This window comes from Netta rufina (genome assembly GCF_964035555.1).
Source record: "Netta rufina genome assembly, chromosome: 31".
Taxonomy (NCBI): domain Eukaryota; kingdom Metazoa; phylum Chordata; class Aves; order Anseriformes; family Anatidae; genus Netta; species Netta rufina.
The window spans coordinates 2,152,957-2,179,838 of NC_140155.1; the positions used below are offsets into that span (position 1 = coordinate 2,152,957).

Sequence of the window (26,882 nt, forward strand, 5' to 3'; positions counted from 1 at the left end):
CAATTGCAATGTTGGGCATCCTGCAAGTATATCATAACCTTATATTCCCTATTAGCTGACACTTGATTCCTCCTCCACTTTCTCATTGGCTGAGTGCTACAGGTTCACAAACTACTCGACACTTATTACTATTACTTATTACTCGACTATTATTACTATACCAGGTAGGTACAATTTTATTTGACCAACCCTTACCATGACAACCATACTTCCCACTGTTAAGCCTGAACAATCACTTTTGAATAAGCAAGGTTAGTGGAAGTTTCTACTGCAAAGACACTACTTTAATTCTCACAGTAAGCAGCGATAGGACCTGAGGAGATGGCTTGAAGCTGCAACCGGGATGGTTCAGGCTTGATATCAGGAAAAGGTTCTTCACTGACAGGGTGGTCAGGCACTGGAACAAGCTCCACAGGGGATATATCACAGCATCGTGCCTACCAGAGTTCAAGCAGTTGGCTAACACTCTCATTAGCAGGGTCTGATTTTTTGGGTGTTCCTTTGAGGACCCAGGATTTGGACCCAGTGATCCTTGTGGCTCCCATCCAACCCCAGCCCCTCTGTGATTCTCTTTCTCATGACAAGTCCCGGTAAACAAATTCACCCAGACAGAAGAGGCCCCTCACGTACCGACGCATAGGCTCACTGTGCTGAGCTCTTTCTGCATGCAGCTCCCAGCCTCCATCGATGCCTCCCCAACTTCCCCATGCAGCTTTTCTGGGCAACCCTGACCCACCAGGCCAGGATAGGAGCACCTTGCCCGCCCACTCCCACCTGCCACACCAGGTCGGACACCAGGCATGCTTTGTGGCACATCAGCAAATCATTGGGCAGTTTATTTTGTTTGAACGCATGCAGATTCAACTATGCTGTGGCATTGCTCTTGTGGTAGCTGATTGGAGATGCGAGAGGTTGAGGGAATGAGGCTGCATCCAGCTGCAGCACAGAGTGCACAGGGAGCATTCTGGTCCCTCACAGGCTGAAGCAGAGCGGTTAGACACTGGGGTTGCTCCCTGCAGGGACAAAAAGAGGCAGCGTCATATGGGGCCATGTCCCAGTCACAAACCTACTGCTCCAGGAGTCTTCCCAGGAACCCAAGCAGCGGTTGGGCACAGCAGCACCCTGCATACGGGTGGGAACCACAAAGGGACATGAGAAGCTGGCAACACAAAACCTCCCTGGGGCTCCTGACTTAACCCACAGCCTCATTCTATACCTTTGCTCGAGCAGCTGGATTCCCCGTCACTGCCTGCAAGAGAGGAGTGGTTGTGAGCCCCAGCCCAGGAGCAGGCACAGGAAGGGCAGCAGCACCAGAAGTGGAACAAGGCACTGCTGTGCTGGGAGCCTCAAAAGAAACCAGAGCCCCAGGACTGCCCCATTGATGGGCAGACGCTGGGGACAATGCTGCCACTGTCACTTACCTGGTGCCACATTGTAGCCCTTCTCCTTCTTCCCTGCAGACAGAACAAAGCATCAGCACCAGCCACATGTCACGGCCAGGCTGGGGGCCTCCCAAAGGTGTCCCAGCTCCTCATACGGCCCCTCCAGCCCCTGCCTTCCTCCCACGCCCCTCTGCCTCACCCGCCCAGGCACGTTACCCTTCTTGCTCTTCCAGACAGCAAATCCAGCCAGGGCAGCGATGACAGCCACGACAGCAACAGCCACCCCCGCCACGATGGGGATCAGGTTGGACTGTGGCTCTGGGGAAAATTAGGGCCATCAGCAGGGGAAGGGGGAGCCCCTGAACATCCCAGTCCCACGCAATCCCTGCTGCTGGGCTCACCCCATGAGAAGAGGCCGGGCTGGGGCAGGCTGGCATGCTCCACGCGGCACTGGTACTTGTCCCTCTCTCCCGGTAGGACATCGATGGTGGCCCAGGCATGGTAGGTGCCATCACTGTTGGGCACGATGCTCCCCCTCTGGATCTCCTGCTCCTGGACCACGCCATCCTTCAGCCAGCTGATGGAGATGGGTCGCGGGTAGAAGCCGTGAGCACGGCAGGACAAGGTCAGGATCTTGTCGGCCTCCATCCCGGACACTCGGACCTCAGGGCGCTCTGGGGAGGGGGTGGCAGCAAGGGCCAGGCTGAGCTCCCTGCACTGGCCCTGCTCCTGCTTCCAGCCTGGTGCTGCATCCCCCCTCAGCCTCACCTCTCCTCTGCAGCACCTCCTTCCCATAGCTCACGTATTTCCTCAGCCACTCAATGCAGGTGTTCTCCAGATAGAACCTCCTGCCCTCAAGAAAAGGCCCATCCTCCTCCCACTTCCTCTTGGTGATTTGTGCCCCAGCATCCGCTGCAGTGTACGTTAGTGTGTCCTTGTCAAAGGTGAGGAAGTCCTTCCCATCATAGCCGTGCTGTTGAAAGCCTCTGATGCTACCATCCTCGAGGAGGTCACAGCCAAACATGACCTGCACTGTGTGAGACCCTGAAACACAACGAGGGGACAGGTGGTGAGGGGCAGCCACAGTCCTGGCCTTTTAATGAGGGGCAGACCCCACTGTCAGTGCATGCGCTTGCCACACACTGCCCTGTCCCAGAGTGCTGCATCCCTGAAAGACTGGGCTGGGGCCCAGCACCAGAGTACTATGGGGCAACAAGGGCCTTGTACGGGGTTGTCAATGCTGTGAGGTGACCAGGAGTTGAGATGGGGTGGGGGGAATCCCTCAGGGTTTGGGGTGGGGGCCTGAAGCACCATGGGAAAAGCAAGGGGCTGGGACAATGGGGGCAGGAGCTCCTCTTGCTCTGTGGGTCCTGACTGCTGTGGGGATGTGGAAGGGCTGGGAGGGGGTGACCTGGAGCCCCCGAGCTCCGGGATAGAGGTTTGTGAGTAGTGTGGCGGTGGCAAGGGGCTGGGTTGGGTCTGGAAGCACCCTTCAGGGTGTGGGACAAGGCACCAGGAGCATCATGGGGCTGCGACAGGGTGTCTGGGAGCCCCGTGACAGCAACACCACACAGGGACCGAACAGCATGGCCAGGGCTGGGGCAGTAGCGTGGGGGCAGGGCCAGGCCTCAGTGGGGCTGGGGATCCCCCCACCCCTCCCATGGTGTCCGATCCCACAGCCTGCAGAGCTTTGGCCCAGCCTGCTCTCACCCCTGCTCTGGTTGTAGCGCTCCTGCAGCGTGTCCAGGTTCACGCGGAAAAACTTCTCATTGTTCTTTGAGGTCTCAGTCTCCCTGTCCCAGTACTGCTGATCCACATTGTCTGCAATCCAGTCCACCCGGGGCTCCTTCCTCCGGGTCTCGCTGTCGTAGTACACAAAGATCTCCCCATCCACGGACCCCACGGCCACAAACTGCGGTACCCCTGGGCTCGGGTCCGACACCGCGGTGTAGAAATAGCGCAGGGAGTGGGGCTCTGCGGGAACAGGGGCAGCTGAAGGGCAGCCTGGAGGGGAGGCCGTGCCCCAGGGGCCCGGGAGGGGAAGGGAAGGCCCAAGGGTCCCGATGCCCGCATGCACTGACCTCTTGCCGCCCCACCCAGGACCCCCAGCAGCAGCAGCAGGAGCAGGAGCAGCAGGTGGATGCCCCCCGCCCACAGCAGCCCCATGGCCCTGCTTTGTCCTGGCAGGATCCAAGGAGGAAAAGGGGAAAGCGAAAGCACTGCAGGTGTTTATGTGGCACAGGTGAGTGCTGGGTACACGGAAACCCTGCACCCCACCCCACCCCTCCGCCCTTCCCCTCTCCTCTCTGCAGTTTTCCCAGCCTTGCTGTGGGCTTCAGCAATGCACGGGGACCCCAGGGCCATCCGTGCAGCGATGGGGCACTCAGGATGTGTCCCCATCGGTGCTGTGTGATAGGAAGTTGGGACGCGTTACCCAGTGTGTAATGAGACAATCAAGACAACCAGGTACAATCAGACAACCTGGCTGGGACAGGAGCACCTTGACCAGCCGCTCCTACCCGCCACTCCAGGTCAGACACCAGGCACAGTTTGTAGCGAATCAGCAAATCATTGGGTTGTTTATTTTGTTTGAAGGCCTTGCAGATGCAATTATGCTTTGGCATTGCTCTTGTGGTAACAGATAGGAGATGTGAGAGGTTGAGGGGACAGGGCCACATCCAGATGCAGTGCAGAGTACACAGGGGGCCTTCTGGCCCTCATGGGCTGAACCAGAGTGGTTAGACACTGGGGTTGCCCCCTGCAGGAACAAAAAGAGAGCGTCATATGGGGCCATGTCCATGTCCCAAACCTACTACTCTGAGAGTTTTCCCAGGGAACCAAGGATCAGTTGGGCACAGCAACACCCTGATTGCAGGTACCACAGGGGGACATGACAAACTGGGACCCCAAAACCTCCCTGGGGCTCCTGCCTGAACCCCCAACCTCATTCTGTACCTGCGTTTGAGCTGTTGGATTCCCCGCTATTGACTGCAAGAGAGAAGCGGCCGTGAGCCCCAGCCCAGGAGCTGGCACAGGAAGGGCAGCAGCACCATGAGTAGAATGCAGCACCGCTATGCTGGGAGCCCCAAGAAGAACCAAGAGCCCCAAGACTGCCCTAGTGATGGGCAGAGGCTGGGGACATCGCTCCCACGTTGTAGCATCAGCACCAGCCACATGTCACGGCCAGGCTGGGGGCCTCCCAAAGGTGCCCCAGCTCCTCATACAGCCCCTCCAGCCCCTGCCTTCTTCCCGCACCCCTCTGCCTCACCTGCCCTGCTTGCTCTTCCAGGCAGCAAATCCAGCCAGGGCAGCGATGACAGACGTGACGGTGACAGCCATCTCCGCCACGATGGGGATCAATTTGGGCTGTGGCTCTGGGGGAAATTAGGGCTGTCAGGAGGGGAAGGGGGAGCCCCCCAGCATCCTAGCCCCATGCACCCCATGCTGCTGGGCTCAAACCAGGACCCCCAGCAGCAGCAGCCCCACCTCATTGCCCCGCCCCATGGGCACCATTTAAACTTCGTCCCCCAGTGGCAGCTGGAAGCTCGCCTGATGTCACCGGTTGCCATCTGTGGCACCACACCATCCCAAGGAGAGACGTGGTCCCAAGGGTTGCGTGATGCAGAAGTGCTGCAGTCAGCATGGGGTGGGGAATGGGGATGCCCCCCACCCAAAAAAAAAAAAAAGGACTCCACACCCCCCTGGGTTAATTTACGGATAGTTCCCATTATGATATTCTTATGTTTGTTTTTCAACCAAATGTTTTTAACAAGTTCCACATTCAGGGGAGTATGTTGGGTTTTACCTTACAAAATGGTTGTTCTGATTAAATCGTTCCTTAATGAGTCTTCCCTTTGATATCTGTAAGGTCTGGATCATCTTGGCCTGGATCACTTCATCAAAGTGCACATTTTACATCCTTTCACATAAAAAAGAGTTAACAAAAACAGTTAATTAGTAATTGTCCCCAGGAACGGGGGCAGCTGGCATCGGGCAGGACCCAGCTGGGGGCCATTTCTGTGAGAAAGATGTCAAATAATTTTCTTCAGACAGGGTCTTCTGTGCAGCTATTTTATTTGTGATTGCAATGGCGGGTGTCCTGTCAATCAGGAGTGCATTTTAGTAAACAAATCCTACCACTGATGGACCACCAGGAGTGGAAATACAGCGTGCCTGGTGCCACTCGCTTGCATGTGAGACTTGTGTCCACCCAGGTCCAGCGCTGTAGCTTCTGGAGTGGTTTGGCAGGCAAAGCACACACATCATATACTGGCTTGGATAGAAGTGATGCGCACAGAGATTTGGTATAAATACAATGAAGAAAAAGAAAAAGGAAAAAAAAAAAAAAAGCATAAAGCCTGCAATTAGAATGGAAGATGATAGCAGTAAAATGCATCGTCCCCTGCTCCATAGTCTCGTGGTCTGTCAGCCAGGACCATAGCTAGGACCGGTAGCGAACAGGTCTTTGAGTGTTCTCCTTACACTATTTGCTGAAAGGTATGCATATGTCACCGAATAACATGTACTACATAGTCAGTCCTATTCTGATTCAGCAACACCCAGGACAAAAAGCAATACTAATCCAGCTAATTCCCACCAAGTGGTCCCTTCATCAAAGCCATGCCTCTCTAATTAGAGACAAGGATGTCATGGGGGGGACAGTGTCAAATGCTTTACACAAGTCCAGGTAGATGACGTCAGTTGCTCTTCCCTTATCCACCAACACTGTAACCCCATTGTAGAAGGCCACCAGATTTGTCAGGCACAATCTGTCCCTACTGAAGCCATGTTGGCTGTCACCAATCACCTCCATCAGCCTTGGCTAATTTCCAGGAGAATCTGCTCCACTATTTGGCTGGGCACAAAGATGAGACTGACTGGCCTGTAGTTCCCTGGGTCTTCCTTTTTAAAAATGGGGGTTATGTTTCCTGTCTCCCAGTCAGTGGAAATTTCATTGGGCTGCCACAGCATCTCAATTATACTGGACAGTGGCTTAGCAGATATATTCAACACTTTCTTCAAGACCCACAGATCTATCTCATCAGGTCCCATGGCCTTGTGCACCTTTAGTTTCTTTAGATGGTCTAGAACATGAGCTTCTCCCCATTGCACCTCAGAGACCCCACGAGACACCCATTTCCCCCGTGCCCATAGATTTCTCATTTTCCCCCTGCCTCCTGGGGTCCCATACCCTCCACAGCCCCGTAGCCCCCCTCCTCCCCACCACTGCCCCGTAGACCCTCATATCCCATTTCCCCACAGCACCCTCCCCTCCTGTTTCCCCTCATCCACGTGGATCCTTGATCAGGGTCGATGCCCTTGGGGCCTGTGGGCGAACCTAGACACCCGCCCACCCCAGTTAATGATTGACCCTCACTCCAGTGTCCTTGTGTCCCTGGCCCTGGCAGCCTCACAACATCAGCGCCATGGGGTCTTGCTGGGCCTTTGGCCTCCTCCTCCTCCTCTTCTTCCTGCCACTGATGGGGGGCAATGCCCAGGACCCTGAGTATGGGGCTATGAGGCACCTATGGGACTGGGAGGGTGGGCTATGGGGTTGGGGGTGACCATGGGGCATCTGCGGGGCTGGTGGGGACTATGAAGGCCCTACAAGGTCTGTGAGAGACTATGGGGCAGCTATGGGGCTGGGGAGGCTGTGAGACTGGTCGCAATGATGGGGCAGCTAAGGGGTTGGGGTGCTATGGAGCCCTGTGGGAATGGGGGGGGGGGGGGATTACTGTGCACCAGTGTGACTGGAGGGGGGTGGGTTTACAGGTCTGGGGCTGTATGGGGTTCCAATGGGATCTGGGAGGGGCTATGGACCCCTATGGGGACTGTGGCATCAGGGTGCTTATGGGGTCTGTGAGGGACTGTGTGATACCCGTGGGACAGGGGAAGCTAAGAAGCAGCTCTGGGGCTGGTGGCAGCCACGGGTCAGGCAATGGTTCCCCCAGGCTCGTGCTGGTGGCTCCTCGGCGTGCGGCTCTCGGGACACCCCTGGGACTGCTGGTAGCAGCTGTGGGGCCGGTGACTGGGACAGTGACAGCGTGGCCTGAAGGCAGCCGTGGGGCAGGGCCCTGTGCACCCCCGACGGCCTTTTCCCTTACATCTCACAATGACTTCAACCAGCTCCTGCACATTGAGGTACAGGGACATGGGGGCACTGGGGGCATGGGGGCACTGGGGGACATCCTTGTGGAGCACAAGGGCTCTGGGACATTCTCCATTTCCGTCTTTGTCCCCATGTCCCCCCCATGCTCCCCTATGTCTCCTGTGTCCCCAGTGTCCCCCACGTTCCTCCCTATCTTTCATGTCCCCCCCATATCCCTCCATATCCCCCCTGCCATGTCCCCATTCCCCCCCTGTCCCCATGTTCCCTGCATCCCTCCATGTCTCCCCAATGTCCCCATGTCCTCTGCAGGTCACCCCGGTGCAGGCTGAGCGCTGTGGGGTGCTGCGGGCGGCCAGGGGCCGGGTGTTGCTCCTGGAGGCCCGGAGTGCCCAGTTGCCCCCCCCTGGCACCCGGCTGGTGCGGGTGGCCCTGGGGGGGTCCCGAGGCCACCTCATCATCCAGACTGACAAACCCCTCTACGCCCCCCGCCAGACAGGTGAGCTCCTACACTCCAGATCCATCCCAGATCTACCCCCACCCCCCCCCCCCATCCATCCCAATGTCCCCCATGCAGCCAAAGCCAAAAAAAATCCCCCAAATCCTTTCCAAATCCCCTAAATTTGTTCAGAATGCTCCCAACCCCCCAAATCTATCCCAAATCCACCCAATTTCCCCTTAAATCAACCCTTATCCCCCAAATCCACCCCTAATCTTCCTGATTCACCCAAATCAGCTCAAAACCTCCCAACCCCTCCAATTCATCCCAAATCCTCCCATTTCCATCCCTTACACCCCCAATCCACCCAAATATCCCCAGATGCCCTCATTCATCCCCATACAGCTCTCTGCATGTCTATATATCCCTTCTTGCACCACATACCCCTCCCTGACCTTCCTATATTCTATATTCCTATATTCTTCTACAACCCCCTGTACCTTTTATAGCTCCACATGTCCCTACATATTGTTCTGCACCCCCAAAGATCTTCCTGCACCCCTATATATTACCCTGCAGCCCATAGAGCTTCCTACAACCCCATAAACCCTGCATGTTCCCATATGGCCCTATGTCCCCAGTGCGCTTCCGTGTCTTCTCCATGGACCCTGAGCTGCAGCCAAACCCTGAACCCATCCTGGTCACCATCATGGTATGTGCCCTATGGGACTGTCGCTGTGGGGTGGCCCTATGGGGCTGGGACAGCCTATAGAGCTGGGGCTGTTGTGCTAGGGTAGCCCTATATGGGTTATGGTTGTGGAGCAACCCTATGAGGCTAGGGTGGCCCTATAAGGCTGGGGCTATGGGACAGCCCTAGAGGGCTGGGTTTTTGGGGCTGAGTGTGGGCCCTATACTCACTCTGTTCTCCCCAGAACCCTCTGGGGGCACGAGTGCGGGAGGGACAGCGGGTGCCCCTGGACACGGTGCTGAGCGACCAGTTGGTGCTGCCTGACATTGCCCTGTGAGTGGGGTGGGGGGGACTATGGGGCTGGGGGGGTTATGGGGCAGTAGAGGGACATGGGATGGTAGTGGGCTGTGGGGTGGTATGGGGGGATATGGGGCTGTGGGGCTATAGGGGGCTGGGGAGGGCTGTAGAGGTTTGTGGAGTGTAATGGGGGCTGTATTTTGGGGGTACTGGTGAGGCTTAGTTGTGCACAGTGGGGTGTCATGGGGCTACAAGGGGTTAGGGGCTATGGGGTCTATAGAAGGGCTATAAGTGCCTGGGGGTTATGGAGGCTGTAGGGAACTAGGAGCCATGGGGGTTAGAGGGGAATATGGGGGGCTACAGGCAGAGCTAAAGGGGGCCGCAGGTGAGCTGGAGGGGTGTGGGAACTATGGGGCTATTGGTGTACTATAGAGGCCATAAAGGGCTTATAGGGGACCACTGAGGCCATAGGGGCCATAAAGGGGCTATTGGAGACTATAGGGGTGATACTGGGGCCATGGGGGACAATAGAGGTTGTAGGGGGGCTATGGGGTCTATTGGGGACCATAAGGGCTATAGGGGGCTAAAGCAGCTATAGGAGGCTATGAGGGGGGCTATAGGGGACCATAGGGGCTACAGGTGCCCCAATGTCCCCCAGGCCAGGGACATGGCACGTGCGGGCCCAGCTGGCGGCCAGCCCGGACACCAATGGCTCAGCTGCCTTTGAGGTGCGCAAGTACGGTGAGTGGGGGTTTGGGGGGAGGGAATGGACCCCTGGCTGGGGACCGGTGTTGGCTCAGGGCTTCCCCTAATGTCTGCATCCCCCCAAAACCCTGCTGCTACCCCCAGCCCTGCCCGGCTTCGAGGTACGGATCCGCCCCGAACCACGCTTCATGGTGCTGAGCAAGCCTGAGCTGGCCCCGCTGCGCATCCACCTCCACGTCCAGTATGAACACAACCCCCCCGAGACTCCCCAAAAACCCCCTTAAAGATACCCATGGGCCTCCCAATCCCCCCCCAAATCCCCAACTCCCCCATCCTCATGGTATCCCCCATGATATCCCCAATTCCCCCCCTCCAGGGCCCCCCAAATCCCCTCTGTGACTCCCAACAGCCCCCACAACCCCTCAAAGCTCCTCCAGGACCCCCCCAAAGCCCTTCTGGACCCCCTCCAGCCCCTCCATCTCTCTGACCCCTCCCAGGACCTCAAACCCTTCCCATGAACCACTCACCCCAGGACTCCTTTTGGGCCTCCTCAGCCCCCCAGACCCTCCAAGGGACCCCATATCCCTCCTGATCCCCCTCAGCTGCCTCCCCTGCCCTTTTGGGCCTCCCCTAACCCCAACCGCCCCCTGACCCTGGATGACCTTTGCAGTCCTCCCCAACCCCCCTCCCCCGACCCTATTAACCTTTGGGGACCCCCTGGCCCCGCTGACCTCTGCGGACCCCCAGGTTCCCCGACGGGGCACCTGTGGGGGGCCACGCACAGCTGCGCGTGGGACTCCTCAACGCCGGGGGCCGAGGGGGACAATTCCTACGGGGACTGGAGCAGCAGAGCCGGGTGAGCATCACCCCAGGACCCCCGGGGGAAGACCCCAAATCCCCCCCACCCCTCCCATCCTTGGGACCCCCTAAACGCGGGCGCGCCTCAATTCCCCATTCATTCCCTGGCCCCGCCCCTCGCTGCCGGCCCCGCCCACCGCTCCTGGCCCCGCCCACTGTTGCTAGGTGACCGAAGGCCACGCCTCCCTGGACGTGTCCCTGCTGGCCGTGGCCCGCGCCCTTGGTGTGGCGCTGCCCGACCTGCAGGGGGCGCGCCTGCGCCTGGCGGTCGCCGTGGTGGAGGCGCAAGGTAGGGGCGGGGTTAGGGGCGGGGCTAGGGAGGAGGCGGGGCTTTGTGTGGGCAGGGGGCGTGGCTAGGAAACTGTGGGGGTGTGGCCAGGGTGGTGGGGGCGTGGCTGGGGTGGGCCACAAGGGGCCGTGTCCCTGCGGGGCCACGGGTTCGAGTCCCCCCCCCGGGCTGACCCCAGCGACACCGGGTGCAGGCGGGGAGCTGGTGGAGCAGGAGGCGACGGTGGCCCTGGTGGCCTCGCCCTGGGCCCTGGATCTGGCTGAGACGCCCCGGTTCTTCGTGCCGGGGGCCCCCTTCACCCTCCTGGTGAGCTCGTGGGAAATGTGCGAGCCCTCGCGCATGCTTGTGCAAAGCCGTGCGAGCCCTTGTGCTTGGCGGTGCGTGCTTGTGGGAGCTGGTCCGTGCTTGTGCACAGCTCTGCAAGCCCCCGTAGGTTGGTGGTGAATCCTTGTGCAGGATTGTGCATGGCCATGCAAGCCCTTCTGGGTGGTGGTGCATGCTTGTGCATGCTTGTGCGAGGCCGTGCAAGGCCTGGGGAACACTCGTGCATGCTTGTGCAAGGGGGTGCACACTTGTGCACACTTGTGCAAGGCTTTGTGCACATCCTGGTGTGAGCACTGCTCCCCACAGGGCCGGGTGCTGCATGCTGGGGGGGAGCCGGCCCCTGGCATCGGGGTGCGGGTGACAGTGGGGGTGACAGGGGCCACCTCCCCACCCCCCATCGAGTTTCGGGCTGACACCACCGGCGCCATCGTCATCCCCATCAATGTCCCCAGTGGAGCCACGGCCCTCGACCTCAGTGTGAGTGGGGACATGGGGACAAGGGGACATGGGGGGACATGGGGGGACATGGGGATATGGGGAGACATGCAGAAATGGGGGGACATTGGGACGTGGGAATACGGGGACATGGGGACATGGGGGGACATTGGGACATGGGGACATGGGTAAATAGGGGTATAGGGACATAGGAGCATGGATGTATGAGGGCATGGGGGGACACAGGGGACATGGGGACATGAGAATATAGGGATAAGGGGACAGGGGGACACGGAGGCCACAGGGACATGGGGGGACACGGGGAGCATGGGGTGCTGTAGGGGGACTGCAGGAGAAGGAAGGGGACCTGGCTGCCATGAGTGCTCTGGGTCCCCCCCCCAGGTTGAAGCAGGGCAGGCAGATGGCCCCCCAGCCCAGGCGCAGATGACAGTGGCCCCAGTGGAAGCAGTTTCGGGGCGCTTCCTGCTTCTGGGGGGCCCGGGGGGACCCCTGCAACCTGGGGAGGTGCTGAGGCTGCAGCTGCGTGACCTGGGCCCCCCTCCGGCCCCCCGCCTCTTCCACGTGCTGGTGAGCCCCACACCCACACGACCCCTTGGCATCCACCCCCCCACTCAATGGGGACCCCCTGGGACCTCCCCAGGGACCTCCGCAAGCCCCCGGAGCCATGAGTGGGTGTGGGTGCATGGTATGTACTGCGTGTGCATGTTGCAGGGTGCATGCACGTGTATCATGCATGCATGTCATGCGTTGGGTTGCATGGTGCACGATGAACACTGTGTCACATGCGTGGTGCACGTCCCATGTGCAGATCCCGTGCAAATGGCATGCATTGCATGCTATGCGTGCATGTTGTCACATGTGCATGGCGTGCAGTGCATGTTATGCGTGCATGCTGCCATGAGTGCATGTTGTGGGTTGCATGCTGCACGTTGCACGTGGTGTTGCGTGCATGTTGCATGTCCCACGTGCATGCTGTGTGTTGTATGTTGTGTGCGCATGCTGTCAAGCATGCATGTGTTGCACGTGTGTGTGTGTTGCAGTGTGTTGTGAGTGCATGTTGCACACACCATCCTGCACGTGCATATCACGCACTGCATGCTGCACGTGCAACATTTGCATGCCATATGCTGCATGCCACATGTTGCACGGGTGCCCCTTGCATTACCCCCAGGGGGCTCCTCGCTGACCACCCCCTGTCCCTTCTCCCCCTGTCCCCGTGTCCCCACGCAGGCAGTGGCACGGGGGCGGCTGGTGGCAGCCCAGGCGGTGCAGCGGGGGACGGTGACGGAGGTGACGCTGCCAGTGACACCCGCCATGGTCCCGCGGCTCCGCGTCGTCGCCTTCTTCCAGGCTGGGGGGCAGCTGGTGGCAGGCAGCTGGGGGGCACCCGTGGTGGATTCCTGTGGCGACCAGGTGCTACTGGGGGCACTGGGATGTACTGGGAGTGGGGGGGGACTCGGAGCTGCTAGGGGTGCTGGGATGTACTGGGGGGAAGGGGGTAGGAGCTGCTGGGAGCACTGGAATGTACTAGGGGGAGGGACTAGGAGCTGCTGGGGGCACTGGGGCATACTGGGAGCACGGGGGGGCAGCAGGGAGATCAGGAGCTGCTGGGGCAGTGGGAGCACTGGGGCTACTGGGAACAGCTGGGAGCACTGGGAGCACTGATAACAGCTGCAGTGCACTAAGAGCACCAGGGCAATGGGCACACACTGGGAGTTGGGGGGGGCACTGGAAGCACTGGGAGCTGCCAATGCCCATACTGGTTCACACTGGAGTGGTGGGGCTGTGGCAGGTGCGGGTAGTGGTGCCCCCGCCAGGGCCCGACCTGCGTCCCCAAGCCTCCCTGACGGTGACGGTGACCACGGGGACCCCGACCACCGTGGCCCTGGGGGCCATCGACACGGCCGTGCTGGCGCTGGAGCCGCGGCACCGCCTTGGCCCCGCCAAGGTGACACCCCGAATCCCGCACCTTGCACCCCCAAAACCTGGGGACCCGCCTCCCCCTGCAAACCCAGAACCCCAAAGCCCCAAGTCCTGGTGACCCCCAACCCCCTATACCCTTGTCCCTAAACCTGACACCCCCAAACCTCACAGCCCCCCAGCCCTGGGGACCCCAAAACTCGCTGTCCTAAAACCTGAATCCCAGCACCCCATTACTTAAAAAAAAACAGCCCCCCCAACCCAGGGTCCCCAAAACCAAGCACCTGCCAAAAACATGGCACCCTAAAACCCCAAAGCTGTGAGGACACCAAACCCAGACCTCCCCCAAACCCCGTACCTTGAAATCCAATACCCCAAAACCTCACACCCTTAAACCCCCCAAACCCAGGATTTCCAAATCCCTAAACCCTGGGAACCCCAAACCCAGCTCCCTAAAACCCCCAAACCTGGCACCCCAAACCCTCAGTAACGCCAAAGCCCACCACCCCCCAAACCTGATGGTGATGCCCTAAATCTCCCTGCACCCCAAAACCCAGAACCCCAATTCCCAGGGACCCTCAAAACTCCCCAGTCCCTTCTAAATCCCATGGACCCTCCTAGGATCCCCTAAACCCCTGGGACGCTTTGGTGATACCCTGTGGAAATGGGGCCCTGGGAATACGTTGGGGACACGTTGGGGACATGGGGTGATTCCCCCCATGCCTTCCAGGTGAAGGCAGTTTTGGGCAGCAGCGATTTGGGGTGCAACCCTGGGGGGGGCCCCAATGTTGCTGGGATCTTCAGGGCTGCGGGACTTGTGCTGGGGATGGGGGGAGCTACCCCTCCCCTGGGGCTAGGTGAGTAGGGACAAGGACATGGGGGACATCGGAGGGTGCGGGGGACATAGGGGGACATGGGACATGGATGGGTTTGGGGGTACATGGAGGGGCACGGGGGGCATGGAGGACATGGGACAATGTGGGGGATGTGAGGGACATGGGAGGATATGGGGGACATTGGGGGACATGGGACATGGCAGGGACATGAGGATATAGGGGACATGGGGGTATGGGGGGGATATGGGGACATTGGGACAAAGGCATCATGGAGGACATGGCATTATAGGAGCATGGAATGGGGAGGGACATGACACGGGGGACGTGGGGACATTGTGACATGAAGACATGGGGGACACAGGGCTATATGGGGGGAACGTGGTGACATTGGGACATGGGGATAGGGGAGATGTGGGGACATAAGGAGTCATGGGGACCTGGGGGGCATGAGGAGATGGTGGCATTGGATGTCCCCCTCCCTAGGTCCTGGCTGTCCCCCGTCTCCTCCCCGCCAGCGGCGCTCGCTGGAGCTGCTGCAGCTGCTGGAGGAGAAGGGTGAGTGCTCAATGTCACCTTGTCCCTGTGTCACTGTGTCCCCGTGTCCCCCTGCTGCCCTACAGTCCCAGCCCCTCGCCCTGTCCCCCTCAGTGGTGGCTTTCAGCAGTGGTCTTGGCCCCATCCCTGTTCCCAGGTCCCCACATATCCTCCTGCCATGGGCCACAAGTGACCCTTGTCCCCATCGCCATCCTTGTCCCCACATGCCATGGCCGTGGTGTCACCTGTGTCCCCATGTGTCTCTGTGGCATCACCCACATCCCCACACATCCCTGTGGTGTCACTTGTGTCCCCGTGTGTCTCCCTCGGTCATATTCATGTTGTTACCCACATGTCCCCATGCACCCCCATGTGTCCCCGTGGTGTCACAGATGTCCCCACATGTCCCCACTACATGTGGCATTGCCCATATCCCCATGTCCCCCGATGGTTGTGACTCCCATCCCCATGTGTCCCTGTGGTGTCACCCTGACCTGTCCCCATGTCCCCTTGTGTGTGTGTGTGTCCCCTGCACCAACACGTTCCCGCAGCGGGGCAGTGGCGGGGTGACCCAGCGACATGGCGCTGCTGCCGGGATGGGGCGACGGCGCTGCCAGTGCGGGCGACGTGTGACCAGCGGGGACAGCGGGTGACAACGGCCGGGGGGTGTCGTGACGCCTTCCTGCACTGCTGTGCCCTGGCCCGTGACTTGCGCCGGCGGGGACAGCCCGGCGGGTTGGCACGAGGTGAGCAGGGGTGGTGGTGCGTGGGGACATCCCAGATTTGGGGTCCCCGTGGGTGGCAGGATGTGGGGACATCCTGGATGTGGGGACACTGCGGGTGGCAGTGCTTAAGGGCATGGGTTTCCCTGGGTCCTGCAGTGCTGGAGGCGGCGCTGGAGCAGCAGCTGCTGGACGACGAGGAGGTGCCGACGCGGAGCTTCTTCCCCGAGAGCTGGCTCTGGCGCAGGGTCCAAGTCGATGGCTCCGTTCGGTGCGACTGCAGGGTCACCCCATGTCCCCTCAGCCCCATGTCCCTGTGTCCCCGTGTCCCTGTGTCCCACATCTCTGTGTCCCCAGGATGTCGGTGCTGCTCCCAGACTCCATCACCACCTGGGAGATTCAGGCTGTTGCCATCATCCCCGGCGTGGGTGAGTGTCACCACCTGCCTTGGTGGCCCCATGTGGTGGCTTCCCCCATGGTGACTTGTCCTGTCCATGTCCCCACACCCCATGGTATCCCCGTGTCACCCTTTCCTGCTGCCCCCATCGCTCCACAGTGACATGGCCACCCCATGTCATGCCACCATCCCTTGTTCCCCATGGTGTCCCCATGTCTCTACGGTGTCCCCATGTCTCCCATGTCCCCCCATGTTACCCATGTCCCCCCATATCAGCCCCACGTCCCCATGTCCCTATGCTGTCTCCATCTCCCCCATGTCTCCATGCCCCCCATGTCCCCCGTGTCCACGTGTGTGTCTCCCTGCCCCGTGGTGACGGGGCACTTGCAGGGCTGTGTGTGGCTGTGCCCCAGCGGGTGACGGTGACACAGGACGTGCGCGTGGCCCTGCGGCTGCCCCCCAGCGCCCGCCCCCGCGAGCAGCTGCAGCTCCAGCCCCTCATCCACAGCAGGCTGCCCCGCAGCATCAACGTGAGCTCCCCAAACCCTCCGGACACCCCATAGGCACCCTCTGCCCCACAGAAACTCCTTCTACCCTAGAGGTACCCCTTGTACCATAGATAACCCTGCTGCCCCATAGACAACCTTCTAACCCCATACATACCCACTGTACCGTAGATACCCCTTTCCTTCCAACAGATACCCCAAAGATCACCCCTCTGCCCCATAGATATCCCTCTGTGCTCCCTGGACACCCCCTGCCCTACAGATGTCCCTTCTGCCCTATAGATAACCCCTGTGACACACAGATACCCCTCGTGCCCCGTGCATCCTTTTGTACCCTTTTGACCCTTAGACACCTGCTGCCCCATAACCACCCTTAGCCCCTACCCATCCGGTGGCGGCGTGGGTGACAGTGATGGTGATGCAGGTGACAGTGACGCTGTCAGTGGCTGAGGGCATATGTGCGGCGCTGGATGGAGCCCCCCAGGACCTGGAATTGCCTCCTGGGGGGGCTATTGCTGTGCCCCTCAACTTGGTGGCCTTGCGCCCTGGGGACGTCCCCATCACTATCACCGCCCGCGGGCCCTGGGGGCTGAGTGACCGTGTCACCCACATCCTCCACGTCGAGGTGAGAATTGGAGGTGTGGCCCCAGGATCTTGTCACCTGGACCCCTTCCTGGTCACCGGCATCTCCTCCTGTGTCTCCTGGACACTGGGGTTCTTTCGGGGCTGGGGGACACCAGGTCCTTGGTGGCCCTGGGTACTGGGTTCCCCTTAGGGCTTGGAGACGCAGGGTTCTTGGTGGCCTTGGGCTCTGGGGTCCCTTGAGGCTCAGGGACACCACATCCTTGGTGGCCCTGCGCACTGGAGTTCCCTTGGTGCTTGGGGACATAGGGTCACTGGTGGCCCTGGACGCCGGGGTCCCTTTGGTGCCTGGGGACACAGGGTCCCTACTGATGCCTGTTCCCGTAGCCCGAGGGTGAGCTGCACCTGGAGGAGACCAGCTACGTCCTGGACACCAACAGTCAGTCTGAGGACCCAAGGGTCCGGCCTGGGGACCCAGGTGACTGGGGGGACACACAGGGTTGTGGACCCCCTGATGCATTGTCCCTACAGACAAGCAGGGCAGGACCCTGGAGCTGCCAGGGGACGTCCCAGCCGAGATTGTCCCCGATGGGGATTTCAGCATGAGCATCCGCGTTACCGGTGTGCAGGGACATTGGGATGGGTGCTGGGGACATGGGGACGGGGGTACAAGGATGGAGTTATGGTGGGGACGTGGCGCTGGGTGTTGGGAACACGATGGGGACATGGTGGTGGGGATGTGGTGGGCATCTGGTGGTGGGGACATGGGGACAAGTGGGGACATGGGGACGGGGACACCGGGTGGGGACATGGGGACCATGCAGACATGGAGGTGGGGACATGGGGATGTGGGGATGGTGGGGACATAGGAATGGCTGTTGGGGATGTGGGGGTAGAGACATGGTGGGGACATGGGGACAGGGGACAAATAGTGGGGATGGGGGAGGGAGACTTGGGGGCGGGCATTGGGAACATGGTGGGGCCACAGGGGGAGGGACAGAGGTACGTGGTGGTGGGGACAGGAGGGACAGTGGGACAAGGGGATAGGGTGGTGGGGACATTTGGTGTCCAGCCGTGATTGTATCTCTGTCCTTGCCCCTGTGTGTCCCCATATTCATGTGTGTGGCCATGCCCCCATGTGTGTCCCCATGCCCCTGTGTGTGTCCCTGTGCATGTCCCACGGGTGTCTGTGTCCCTTCATTCCCCCATGTCCACGTGCACATCGCCATGTCCCTGTGCACGTCCCCATGCACGTCCCCATGTCCCCCATGCACGTCCCCATGCCTGTCACCATGTCCCCTGCCCTGCACAGGCCGGGTACCGGGCTGGGCACTGCAGGGGGCTCTGGGGGTGAAGGGGACGCTGCTGCGGGCCCCCCGGGGCTGCGGGGAGCAGTCGCTGATGGTGCTGGCCCCTGCTGCTGCCACTCTGCGCTACCTGGACGAGAGTGAGGGGTGGGCGCAGCTGCCTGCTGGGCACCGCGAACGTGGCCTCAGCACCCTACAACAGGGTGAGCGGGGCATGGAGGCACTGAGGGGTTACAGTGCCCTTTGAGGGGGTTGCAATGCTCTGTGAGGGGGGCTGCAATGCTCTACGGGGTGTGCAATGCTCTATAGGGTATGTAATTAGGTGTGCAATGCTATAGGGTGGGTGTAATGCCTTATGGGGTGTGCAATGCCCTGCAGGGTGTGCAGTGCTACGTGGGGGATGCAGTGCTACGTGGGGGATGCAGTGGGGTTTGCAATGCTCTGTGGGGTTGCAGCAGTGTGTGCAATGCTCTGGGAGGGTGCAGTGCCCTACAAGGGGGGGTGGAAGTGGTGACTTCCATGTCCCTAATGTCCCCCATGTCCCCACAGGCTTCGAGCGGGTGCAGAGCTTCCGCAAGAGCGACGGCTCCTACGGGGCCTGGCTGCACCGGGGCAGCAGCACCTGGTGAGGAGGGACGCGGGGACTTGGGGACATGTTGGGGGGGGGGACACAGGGACACGGTGGCAGCTGTCCTGGTGCAGGCTGACGGCGCTGGTGCTGCGCGTGATGGCCTTGTCCCGTCCCTACCTGCCGGTGGATGCCGATGGCCCCAGCGAGTCCCTGCGGTGGCTGCTGGGACAGCAGCGGCCGGACGGTGCCTTCGTGGAGCACGAGCCCGTGATACATCGCGAGATGCAGGTGGGTGGCCGCCGGCTGTCTCCTGTCCCCGTGCCACGTCCCTAGGTGACGTCTTCCTGCTGGGACAACGCTCCTCTGTGATGTCCCCACGTGAGGGTCCTGCGCGATGTCCCCTTGCAATGTGCCTGTGCAAAGAGCCCGTGCAAGGCACTGTGCAGGGTTCCTTGTGTCACTGCCCCATGCCATGTCGTCATGCCATGCCGTGTCCCCATGCAATGTCCCCGTGCAGTGTCCCCGTGCAATGTCCCCCCCATGCAATGTCCTCATGCAGCGTCTTTATGCAGTGTCCCTCTGCAATCCCCAAGCAACGTCCCCACGCCATGTCCCCGTACAATGTCCCTATGCACCCTCCCGCTGCAACCCCCCATGAGACCCTGTGTCACCCCCACCTGGCTGTCCCTGTGTCCCCAGGGCGGTGTTGGAGACCCAGGCCCGGAGGCCACTGTGTCCCTGACGGCCTTCGTGGTGGTGGCCCTGCACAGCACCCGCGTGCTCCTGCCCCCGGACAGCCCCGAGCAGCAACTTCTGGTGTGTCCCCATCCCCTCCCCATGTCCCCATGTCCCCTCCCTGTGTCTTCAATGCCCCCGTGTCTCCTTCTGGTCCTATGGGCGTCTTTGTGCATCCCTCATGTGTCCCCTGTGGTGTCCCCCTGTCTGTCCTTGCATGGTGTCCTCACTCTCCCATGTCCCCAAGTCCCGGTCCTGGGTGCCATCGCCTGTCCTCACACCCCTGTCATATCCCCCATGTCCCTCATGCCCCAATATCCCCCAAGTGTCCCCCATGTCCTCATGCCCCCACATATCTCCAAGTTCCCCATATGTCCCCACATCCCTCAGTGTCCCCCCATACCCTTTGTGTCCCCAGTGTCCTCCATGTCCCCCCATGTCCCAGTGTCCTCACATCCCATGTCCTGGTGCCGCAGGACAAGGCACTGTCCCAGGCATCCACCTTCCTGCGGGGCCACGTGGAGACGCTGGGGACCTTTGGGACAGCCATCACGGCCTACGCGCTGGCACTGGTGGACACCAGCCCCCCAGGGCCACAACCTGCTATGGAGCGCTTGCGTCGCCTGGCCCGCACGGCCCACGGTGAGCACACGGCAGGGTCCCCATGGGGTCACCCCAATACCTGAGTCCCTAGAGGTTCGTGGCTTCAGAACAACTTTCTTCCCATGAGTTGGTGGCACCTGGATGCCTGGGTCCCCATGGGTTGCTGGATCCTACACTCTTGGGTCCCCATGGGTTGGTGGCACCTGGACACCTGGGTCCCCATGGGTTGGTGGCTCCTATACATTGGTTGGTGGCTCCTGGGTTCCTTCTCCCCATGGGGTGGTGGTTTTGGGTGCCCTGAGGCATTGATGACCCTGCCCATGGGCACTGTCCCTTGGCAGGAGGTCGGGCACAGTTCTGGCCAGCCGGGGGCCCTGCAGCCACCGTGGAGGCGACGGCCTACGGGCTCCTAGCGCTGCTGCAGAGCCGCGATGTTGCCGGAGCCAGCCGGGCAGCCCAGTGGCTCCGTGAGCAGAGCAACTACGGCGGTGGCTTCCATTCCACCCAGGTGCCCGGGCGCTGGGGGCACTGGGACACTGGGGTCCCCTGAGGTGGGGGTATCTCGAGTGTCTGGGTCCCCTGGGACACCTGAGTGCCCTGGGCTGGATGTGACCAGGATACCTGGGTGCTCAGGGGTGAGGGTGACCCAGATGCTGGAGTATCCTGGAAACCCAGGATGCCTGGGTCAGCTGGGGTGGGGGGGTGACATTTGGGTCCCCAGAGGTTGAGGATCTCATGGATAACTGTGTCACTTGTAAGACTGGGTCCCCTGAGGTGGGGGTGTTGCAAACTGGGTCCCCTGAGGTGGGGGTTTGGGGACTGTTAGCGTTAGGTCAGAGGTTGGACTCGATGATCTTGAGGTCTCTTCCAACCTAGAAATTCTGTGATTCTGTGATTCTGTGAAATATTTCGGTGTCCTGGACATCTGGGTGCTCTGGGACAGCGGTGTGCTTTAGGTGGACGGTGACAAGACACCAAGGTCCCTAACCCATCTGGACTCCTGGACCCGCAGGACACATTGGTGGCGCTGGAGGCACTGGCCCAGATGTGGCTACAATGGGGACGTGGGGCCAGATCTGGGCTCAACCTGGGGCTGTCCTGGCCGGGGGGGATCCGAGGAGGTCCTGGGGGCACCCAAGTGACACTGGAGCCTGGCCTGGAGCCGCTGGAGCAGGAGCTTCGGGTGGGTGTCATGGAGGAACATATATGGGGACAGGGCAGGGAGGACATGGAACACTGGGAATATGGGGGGACATATGGGGACATGGAAGACATGGGTGACGTGCGGACGTGAGGAACATATGAGGACCTGGTTTGGGGGACATATGGGGTCATGAAGGACATGGGGACATGGAAGACATGGGGAGACATGCAGACTTGAGGGATATATGGGAATCAGGTTTGGGGAACATGGTAGGACACGGAGGGGGGGACACAAGTAGACACGGGGCGGTGGCATCCCCTGTTCCTTGCTTTGACCCCATTTTCCTCCACACCCCCATGTCCCCCAGGTGCCCTTGGGCAGCCCGGTGACGGTGAAGGTGGAGGGACACGGCGAGGGGACCCTCACGGTGAGTGGCTGGGCCTGGACACTGCCTCCGGTGACTGGCCTGGTCCTGGATACCGCCTACGCTCACCGCTGTCCCCAGGTCCTGCGCCAGTTCCGCCTGATGTCACCCCCCAACGCCACCTGCCAGGGGCTGGGCCTAGAGGTGGCCATCACCGGCCCCATCATCTATCAAGGTGAGGCCCCGCCCACGCTGGCCCCACCCACTGAGGCCACACCCCCACTAGCCCCTCCCCCTCCCTGCAAGACCTGGCCTTTCAAGTAGCTGCCTCCTGCAGATGAAGAGGACTACGAGGACTATGAGGAGGAGGAGGAGCTTGAGGGGAGGGCGGAGCCTCCAGAAGGGGTGGGGCCTGCAGGAGGGGCGGGGCTTCCAGAGGCCGCCGCCCCCCTGAGCCCCATGGCCTTGTGGGATGCCCGGCAGAGGCAGCGGCGGGATGTGCGCGACCCAGGCCGCGAGGTCGCCTTCCTGGTCTGCTTCTGGTGAGAGGCGGGACTTCCTGTCCCTGGGGCGGGGGGACTTCCTGTGTCAGCAGGGTTTGTGGGCAGGACTTCCTCTTCCACCCTCAGGCTAAGGCTTCCGCTTCCTAATGGCAGGACTTCCTGCTGGGCTGGGTCTGACAGGGTTGGACTTCCTGTGGCTGCAGGAAGTTGGGGGCAAGACTTCCTGCTAGGCCTGGTCTGACGGGGTTGGACTTCCTGTGACTGCAGGAAGTTGGGGCAAGACTTCCTGCTAGGCCAAATCTGAGAGATTTGGACTTCCTGTGGCTGAAGGAAGTTGGGGGCAGGATTTCCTGCTAGGCCTGGTCTGAGAGGGTTGGACTTCCTGTGGCTGAAGGAAGTTGGGGGCAGGATTTCCTGCTACGCCAGGTCTGAGAGGGTTGGACTTCCTGTGACTGAAGGAAGTTGGGGGCAAGACTTCCTACTAGGCCAGGTCTGAGAGGGTTGGACTTCCTGTGGCTGCAGGAAGTTGGGAGCAAGACTTCCTGCTAGACTGGTTCTCTAAGGGATTAACTTCCTGTTGCTGCCGGAAATTGATGGTGGGACTTCCTGCTAGGCCTGGTCTGTGATGGCTGGACTTCCTGTGGCTGCCCGAAATCAGGGGCATCAGAGGGAGCTTCTCATTTTGGCCACAGTTATGGGAGGGACTTCCTATTTCCATGTTTCTGTGGGCCCACCAGTAGGGGGCGGTACTTCCTGGTAGTCCTGGCCTATGAGTGGCGTGGGTAGGACTTCCTGCTTGGCCCATGCACAAGGGTATGACTTCCTGTTTCGCTGGGGTTTTGGTGGTCTACTGGGGTGGGACTTCCTGTTCTGCCTCATGGCCCCACCCCTGATGGGCGGGGCTTGGATGTAGGCGGGGCCCAGGTGCAGGGCTGGCAGGAATGGCTGTGGTCGAGGTCTCCCTGCTCAGCGGCTTCCGGCCCCACCGGCCTGACCTGGACAAGGTGGGGGGAACTTTGGTCCCCTTGGTGGTTGCGGGGGGCACGGTGGGGGGCGGTAGCGGGGAATGGGAATTTTGGGGGGGTGTTGGGGTGGGGAGGTGTAGAGGGGTGTAAGGGTGATGGGTGGCAGGGATTTGGGGAGAGTTGGGGCCTGGGGGTGTTGGGATTTGGGGGTGTTGAGGTTTGGAGGTGTAAGGGTGGTGGGGGGTGGTTTGTTGGGGTTTAGGGAGAGTTGGGATTTGGAGGCATTGGGATTTGGGTCTGTTGGGACTTGAGGGTTTGGGGAGAGTTGGGACTTGGGGTGTTTTAATTTGGATTTTGGGGTTTGGGGACATGGTGTTGAGGTTCGAGGGTGTAAGGCTGGTGGGTGGTGGGTTATTGGGGTTTGGGGAGAGTCAGGTCATTGGGCATGCGATGTGGGGGAAGTTGGGCCACGGGAGTGCTCGGGGGTTGGGATGTGGGGGCGTTGGGGTGGGGGCGTGTTGGGGTGCTGGGGTGCCAGTGCCTTCCCCCTAGCTGCGGGACGTGGTTGATCGCTGGATAAGTCACTACGAGCTCGACGGGGCCCGGCTGGTGCTGTACCTGGATGAGGTGGGGGGCGCACAGGAGGTCGGAGAGCTCTGGGGGACAATGGGGGGGTGGCTGGGAGGGACTGGGGGCAGTGGGGAAATGGGGATGGGAGAGGGAGAGTGTCCCCATGTCCCCCTGTATCCCCATGTTCCCTATGCCACCCTATATCCCCAATGTCCCCGTGGATCCCCATGTCCCTACCTGCCCCCTTGTTTCCCCACGTCCCCCCTGTACCGCGATTCCTCTCCGTATTCCCCATGTCCCCAGGTCCCCCCCCAGCGCCAGTGTCTCAGCTTCGGGGCAACACAGGACGTGGCTGTGGGGCAGCTCCAGCCCGCCATGGCGGTCATCTATGACTACTACGAGCCAGGTGGGCGGGGCCTCCGGGGGTGGAGCCCGGGGAGGGGGCGTGCCTGTTCAGACCCCGCCTTCTGCCCCACCCAGCTCGGCGCTGCACCGTCTTCTACAGCGCCCCCCGCAGGAGCAGCGCTGTGGCCACCCTCTGCTCCCCGAAAGTCTGCGAATGCGCACAAGGTGGGCCCCACGTCCCCCAGACCCAGGGGACCCCCCACCCAAGGGACCCCCCCACATTCTGGACCTCATCACCACACAGTCCTGGGGACCCCCACACTGGGTCCCCCCTCCACGCACTTCCGTGGGGTTCAAGGGAGCAGCTGGGGTTTGTAGGGGGGGGGTAACGGTGGGGTTCAGGAGACACCGGGGCAACGGGGGGGACGTGGGGTCCTGGGAAATGGAGGAGCACGGGGACGTGGAGGACACAGAGAGAACTCGAAACCAGGTATCGTGGTGCGGGGGGAGGAGAGCTAGGATTTGGGGGGTGTCCTGTTGATGTGAGGGAGTCGTGTTGATTTTGGGGGGAACCCTGATATATGAGGGGGGTGGATGCTGGGGGCTCCAGGGTTTCACCTAGCTGTATCCCCCAAGGTGGGTGTCCCCGGGCCCAAAGGGGGACGGAGGAGCTGACGGCCGACGATCGCCTCGACTTCGCCTGCTACAGCCCCCGCGTTGACTATGGTGAACCCCCAAAACTGCCTACACCCCCAAACTGTCTGCACCCCTAACCAGCTGCACCCTGAACTCCACCATAACCCCCCAAAACCCCTCCTTCAACCCCAGTTTCCACCCTGAACCCCAGTTGTCCCCCCCGACGCCCAAGCTTCTGCTGCGCCCCTGTAACGCTTGGCACCCATAACCCTGTTGGGCTGCACCCTTTATGGGGACACGACCTGGACCCCATAACCCCTGTGGTCTCCACGACTCCCGTGACCCCCATGACCCTCATGGTCTGCCCCTTCCCCAGCAATGGTGGTTCAGGTGCTGACCCAAAATGAGGTCGGAGCGTTTGTGGGGTTCGAGACGGAAATCCAGGAGGTTCTGCTGATGGGTGAGATTGCGCAGACTGGGAGGTACTGGGAGGGACAGGGGGTGAGATTGGGGGGAACTAGGAGGTGCTTTTTGGGGAGACTGGGAGGGACTGGGAGCACTGGGAAGGAATGAAGGCTGAAACTGAGAGAGACTGAGGGTTGAAACTGGGAGAACTAAGTGTGGTAGAGGTTGGGTGGGTATACTGGGAGGACAGGGAGAGACTGGGGGGTGAGACTGCAGGGTATTGGGTTATAGTGGGCCAAACTGGGATGGCCCTAGGCTGCATGGTGTGGGGAGCTGGGCCATATTGTGGGAAAATGGGTAGACTGGGGTATAATGGGAGGCACTGGATGTCCACAAGCACAGCGTGGAGAAATCTTGAATCATGATTGAGGGTACTGGGTTAGACTGGGCCATGCTGGGGTGGTCAAGGGCTGTAACTGGGTGTGGCTGGGCCATGCTGTGGGGCACTGGGATGTACTGGGCAATATTAGGGTGGCACTGGGCTGTACAGTGAGGACTCTCAGCTGTACTGGAAGAACCTGAGAGTACACTGGGCCATACTGGGAAAACCCGGGCAGAGCAGGCTGCGCGCTGCACTGCAGAGTACTGGTGCATACTGGTGCAGGGCAGGATACAGCGGCAGCCCCTGGGGAGCGGCGGCGGATACTGGTGAGGGAGAGCTGCACCCTGCGCCTGCGCTCCCCCAACACCTACCTGGTGATGGGGTTGGACGGGGGGACACGGGACCCCCAAGGACGGTGAGAAGGGGGCTGAGACCCCCTATATCCCCATAGACCTATGACCCTGTGTCCCCTCATGGCCCCCATATGTCCCTTTGCCCACCCTATGTACCCACGTCTCCCTGTAGTTTTGTGTGCTGCTGTGTCCTCGTGCCTCAGTGTCCCCATGCCTTCCTGTCCCCCATATCCTCTCATATCTTTTTGCCCACCCTATGTCCCCCCCATGTCCTTGTATGTCCCTGTGTCCCCATGCCTCTGTGTCCCCCTTGTCTCCATGACCCCATGTCCCCATGTCCTCCATGCCCCCATGCCTCATGACCCCAAGCTGTCCCTCCTGTCTCCATGACCCCATGTCCTCGTGACCCCATGTCCCAGCGTCCCCATGACCCCCCACATCCCCACGTGACCACAACCGCCATGTCCCTCCATGTCCCTACGCCCCTGTCCCCCTCCCCATCCCAATGCCCCCAATGTCTCTTTGCCACCTGTATCCCCCATGTACCAGTGTGTCCCCAATGTCCCCATGTCCCGTTGCCTTCCTGTCCCTGACCCCGTGTCCCTGTCCCTAGCCCCCAGTACTTACTGAGCCCCCAGTCATGGGTGGAAGAGGTGCCATCCCCTGCCCGCTGTGGGGCCACGCGGCTGCGGAGACGCTGTGCCCAGCTGCAGGACTTCCGCAACCGCCTTGGCCAGCTGGGCTGCCAGCTGTGAGCCGGGGACACGTGGTCCCGCTGGAGGACACCCATGCTGGGGCCAACTGGGAGCAACTGGGATTTACTGGGGGCAACTGGGAGTGACTGGGACCACACTGGGAACAACTCAGACTGCACTGGGTGCAACTGGGGCCCTATCTGGATCAATTGGGGTCAACTGGAAATAAACTAGTATCAACTGAGACCGTGCTGAGATCAACT

The 26,882-nt window shown here is 60.8% G+C and overlaps 2 protein-coding genes across 2 annotated transcripts; one reads left to right on the forward strand and one right to left on the reverse strand.

Moving 5' to 3' along the window:
• Window positions 1-1,205: 1,205 nt before the first annotated feature.
• Window positions 1,206-3,548, reverse strand: LOC311220351 (class I histocompatibility antigen, F10 alpha chain-like; the record flags this gene model as incomplete). The annotated part of the gene is made up of 7 exons (XM_084303858.1): window positions 1,206-1,249; window positions 1,422-1,454; window positions 1,599-1,700; window positions 1,784-2,056; window positions 2,151-2,426; window positions 3,093-3,356; window positions 3,464-3,548. The coding sequence occupies 7 exons, from the start codon at window positions 3,546-3,548 to the stop codon at window positions 1,206-1,208; spliced, it is 1,077 nt and encodes a 358-aa protein (XP_084159984.1).
• Window positions 3,549-6,808: 3,260 nt separating this feature from the next.
• LOC311220353 (complement C4-like) lies at window positions 6,809-26,679 on the forward strand (the record flags this gene model as incomplete). The annotated part of the gene is made up of 41 exons (XM_084303860.1): window positions 6,809-6,888; window positions 7,334-7,523; window positions 7,801-7,987; window positions 8,569-8,639; window positions 8,860-8,948; window positions 9,571-9,653; window positions 9,762-9,858; window positions 10,365-10,473; window positions 10,641-10,764; window positions 10,958-11,070; window positions 11,395-11,565; window positions 11,926-12,111; window positions 12,775-12,957; window positions 13,337-13,492; window positions 14,195-14,321; window positions 14,784-14,855; window positions 15,386-15,580; window positions 15,716-15,827; window positions 15,914-15,984; window positions 16,344-16,483; window positions 16,884-17,084; window positions 17,429-17,480; window positions 17,573-17,662; window positions 18,354-18,551; window positions 18,898-18,973; window positions 19,051-19,207; window positions 19,619-19,735; window positions 20,131-20,296; window positions 20,599-20,765; window positions 21,270-21,440; window positions 21,769-21,828; window positions 21,907-22,000; window positions 22,103-22,307; window positions 23,182-23,272; window positions 23,786-23,860; window positions 24,107-24,209; window positions 24,284-24,373; window positions 24,785-24,874; window positions 25,161-25,244; window positions 25,854-25,986; window positions 26,538-26,679. 41 exons carry the CDS (start codon window positions 6,809-6,811, stop codon window positions 26,677-26,679), a joined length of 5,118 nt encoding a protein of 1,705 aa, XP_084159986.1.
• Between the last annotated feature and the right edge of the window lie 203 nt (window positions 26,680-26,882).